At 35.5% G+C, this 4,319-nt stretch overlaps 1 protein-coding gene across 9 annotated transcripts in view; it reads left to right on the top strand.

Moving 5' to 3' along the window:
- DZIP3 (DAZ interacting zinc finger protein 3) overlaps positions 1–4,319 on the top strand; it is a 131,056-nt gene that overhangs the window by 49,624 nt on the left and 77,113 nt on the right. For all 9 annotated transcript variants that reach the window (XM_014540846.1, XM_005856986.2, XM_014540850.1 and 6 more), the window contains 2 exons: positions 908–1,000; positions 1,739–1,791. In XM_014540846.1, coding sequence (XP_014396332.1) covers positions 908–1,000; positions 1,739–1,791 — 146 coding nt within the window. The remainder of the gene's footprint in view (positions 1–907; positions 1,001–1,738; positions 1,792–4,319) is intronic.

Consider the following 4,319-nt stretch of genomic DNA (forward strand, 5'->3'; position numbering starts at 1 on the left):
GACTTGTATGGCATATAAGCATAACCAATGGACATAAGACACTGAGGGGTAGGGGAGGCCAGGGGATTGTCAAGGGCGGGGAAAAAAAAGGAGACATATGTAATACTCTTTGTAATACTTTAAGCAATAAAACAATTTTAAAAAATCGTGGCATAGAAAGAGCATTGTGTATGGACTTGGGAGATCTGGGTTTAAGTCCAGATTGAACCACTATAGTGTTTTCTTTGTTTTTTTGTTTGTTTTGTTTTACATTAGGCTGTTAATTTAACTGCTCTGAGATTCCTTTTTCTAAACCATATAGTGAGGATAGTAATATCTTCATAAGGTTGTTGTGAAGATTAACAATTAAAACATGTACTTGCATTAGCATTATTCATTTGTTTAAGTAGCATGTGTTCTTTATAATCTTTGATTGTTAGGGCAATCAATATTGCTCAACTTTAGAAAAAGAACTAAAAGAAAATTTAAGTGACTTAACAAGAGGAAATTAAGGTCAGAATCAGAGGAAATACTCAACATTTTAATTCTTTCATTTTTCCCTGTAATCCTTATATATCTAATAGAAATTCAGTGTTTCTGTATACATTTACCTAATTAGTACATGTCACTTGAAGTTCCTTTCCCTGTGCTTAGGTACTACTTCTTAGGCTATAATATAGCTACTTAAAGATTTTGAAGTAGAAATTATTAGAGAAAAGTGCAATTATGCATTTTAAATCCACTGATACATGAGATAGACTATTTTTGAACAGCTAACTCTCAAGTGATTTTTCACATCTTTTATTTTATCATCTAGAAACATCTGCTAACTTTTTAAAAAAATAATTAGATTTGCACATCAGTATTTTTTTATTGATTGTAATGTTTTTTGTTTTGATAATTTATTTTTTTCTATTGATAACTTTAGAGTTTTAGTGGGAAAAAATGTTTGAAGGAAGGATGTACAGGTGACATGGTAAGGATGCTACAATGTGATGAACCTGGAATTGTTAAAATTTTGGTAAGTATCTTTTTCTTATTTTTCTTTCATTGGAATGGCATTCGGATTTCAAAACATTTGGGATTCATAGCAATAGTATTTTTGCCATTTTCTCTTTAATGGTGACTTAATTTCTGACCTTTCTGTTGCTTTGATTTCTCCAAAGTAGTATTTAAGTGATCCTTAAGAATAAGAAAATTTAAAAAGTAAAGATACACACAAACAGACACATATAAAGCAGGCTATGCCTGTACCAATGAAAAGTCTGTCATGAACCAGTGATGATAGTCTGATCTGTGCCATCTAAGTTTAAAAATACTTTTAGACTTTTTGACCCTCTTTCATATCTTTCTACGAAAATATCTATAGAAATTACATATAGTACATGTTACATAAAATGTTCTCAAATGATACTCATTTTATTTTTAAATAAATGAAATGCTTGAATTTTCAGTTTATAAATAGACCAAAATTGCAAATAAAAATAGATATTATTTCTTTATCTTTAGTAACACTCTTTTTGTATTTCATATTGATATTTAAATCCTGTAGTGATATAAAGTAGAATTTTTTTAAAAAATCAACTCTAGTTTATTGTTTACTAAAGTTGTTTATAGCTTACCTTGTCACTTCTGTGTTGTTTTATATTTGCTATAGCTTCATTCTCATTGTCTTTTTTCAAGTGTTAAGGCTAACTAGTAATATTAAAGAATTTTGAAAATTGAACTATTTAGGGCTATTTTTTTCCATCACTTGCAGTTTGAAGTTGTGAGAAAGGATGAATATATAACCATTGAAAATTTAGGAGCAAGGTAAGCTTGAAATAAAATATTTTATGTTTTTTTCTGAGCATGTATATATTTTTTAGTTGCTTCTTTCTTCTGTGTTTCTGTCACTTGGAACTCCATTAAATTTAAAGGTAATATTAATTGTGTGAAAAAATTATATTTAAGTGACATTTATGACCCTCTTTTTTTCCCTACTTTGTAGACATTTAAATTTTAAAGCAGGAAAGGAGATATTATGTGAATACTTTTTTCCTTAAATATGAAAATAATCTTTTACTGAAGCCAACATATTTTTCTTACAGTTATTTACTTGGTTTTATAAAAACTTTCTCCTAACTTTCAAAACTCATTCAGGCCTCTAAGCTTATGTGGCAACTAGAGGCCTGGTACACGAATCCATGCAAGGTGGAGTCCCTCAGCCTGGCCAGCCCAGCAAGGCTGGGAGTAGCGGGGGGTGGGGATGAGCTGCAGGAGGTTGGCTGGCCGGCCCTGCCCCTGATTGGGGCCCATCAGGGCTGGGGCGGCAGACAGGAGGATGTTGACAATTAGAATTATCCTGTTGCTTAGATGAGAAAACTATATTACAGAGGCCTATCTAGTGTAAGCTGGGAATTTATATAATGTTGCCATTGAAATTAGAAATTCCAATATAAAAAGTTCTCTTAACCCATTGTTTTTCTTTTTTGTGTAAAGTGTTAATGTCTTCCATTTTCCAATCTACGAAGGACATTGCATTGATATCGTTTATGAGCTAATGAAACCCAAATCTTTATCTCCAGCATAGATCTCACTCATAAAATGTAGGTTTATCTACCTGGACACTGAAAATAACTACTTTTATGTTTCAAAAAGATCTTTAGTTCAGCATCACTACAACTGGATTTATAATCTTTCTTCCCAACACTGCTCTGTAACATTTTTAAGTCCAGTCAATTCAACTTTTTAAATATATTGTAAATGCCTCCTTACTTCTGCCTCTGTTCTTCCACTAAACCAGATGAAGTATTATTTCTCACTTGAAATTCTGAAAACATCTTCTAAACTTGTATTTCTTTCCTTTCTTCAGTCTATTTACAGAGCCACGAGAGCACTTTTCTAAAATGAAAAATGAAATATATCACTTTCCTGCTTGAATACCTTTCAGAGGCTTCTAAATGCTCTTAATTATGTTCAGACTCTGTATCTTGGCTCTTCAATCACTTTGGTCCCTGCTGACCTCCTTAGTGTCATCTCTTGTCACTCTTTTCTTACCATATATACACCAACTATACTGGGCTTCTTTTAGTTCTTGATTGTGCCCTCCATTTTATCTCCAAGCCTTGCCTGGAATACTCTACTCCTTTGGCTGAAAGCTTCTGGAAAGCCTTATGTACATTATATTGAGGTGTCCCTATCCTGTATTCCATGTGGTCTTGCTATTAAAACATTTATTAAGCCCTAACCAGTTTGGCTCAGTGGATAGAGCATCGGCCTGTGGACTGAAGGGTCCCAGGTTTGATTCCGGTCAAGGGCATGTACCTTGGTTGCAGGCATATCCCCAGTGGGAGGTGTGCAGGAGGCAGCTGATCGATGTTTCTCTCTCATCCATGTTTCTTTTATGTATGTGTGTGTGTGTATATATATATACATATACATATATATATATATATTTTTTTTTCTTTATTGATTTCAGAGAGGAAGGGAGAAGGAGAGAGAGATAGAAACATCAATGATGAGAGAGAATCATTGATTGGCTGCCTCCTGCACACCCTCCACTGGGGATTGAGCCTGCAACCCAGGCATGTGCCCTTGGCCGGAATCCAACCTGGGACCCTTCAGTCCACAGGCTGACGCTCTATCCACTGAGCCAAGCCGGCTAGGCCCTCATCGATGATTCTGACTATCTCTCTCCCTCTCTGTAAAAACTTAATGAAATATATTTTTAAAAAAACAAAAAACATTTATTAATTTCATTATACTTTCTTGCCTGTCTTCTTCATTTAACTGTAACCTCCACGAAGGCAAGAACTTTATCTTACTGCTATATTCCCAAAACATAGCATAATGTCTGGTACATAGCATATACAATCTCTATATTCAGATATAGAGATTCTGAATTCTATTATTTTGCAATGGCTATGTTATTTTTGTTTTAACAGGCAGTTTACTTGTTTGGATATGAATTGTGAACTCTTTTTCTTGGGTGCTGATTCACTCTCAATTCAGATCTTTGCCTTTAGCTGAGCTGCTTTGACTTTATTCTATACACTAGAGGCCCGTTGCACAAAAATTTGTGCACTCAGGGGATTCCTCAGCCTGGCCTATGCCCTCTTGCAGTGTGGGACCTCTCGGAGGATGTCCACCCCAGTGGGGACCCTCACCCCATGGAGGTTTGGCCAGCCTGGGTGAGGGGCTGTTGGCTGTTTACAGGCTGGCTACACCCCCTTCAGGGTGGGGGGGTCCCCACTTGGGTGCCTGGCCAGTCTTGGTGAGGGGCTGAGGGTCGTTTTCAGGCTGGCGAAGCACCCTGGTGACGTAAGCTCCCAGCCTCTCCTTTTTTTTCTTTTTTTTTT

Source organism: Myotis brandtii, unplaced genomic scaffold (genome assembly GCF_000412655.1).
Source record: "Myotis brandtii unplaced genomic scaffold, ASM41265v1 scaffold106, whole genome shotgun sequence".
Lineage (NCBI taxonomy): Eukaryota > Metazoa > Chordata > Mammalia > Chiroptera > Vespertilionidae > Myotis > Myotis brandtii.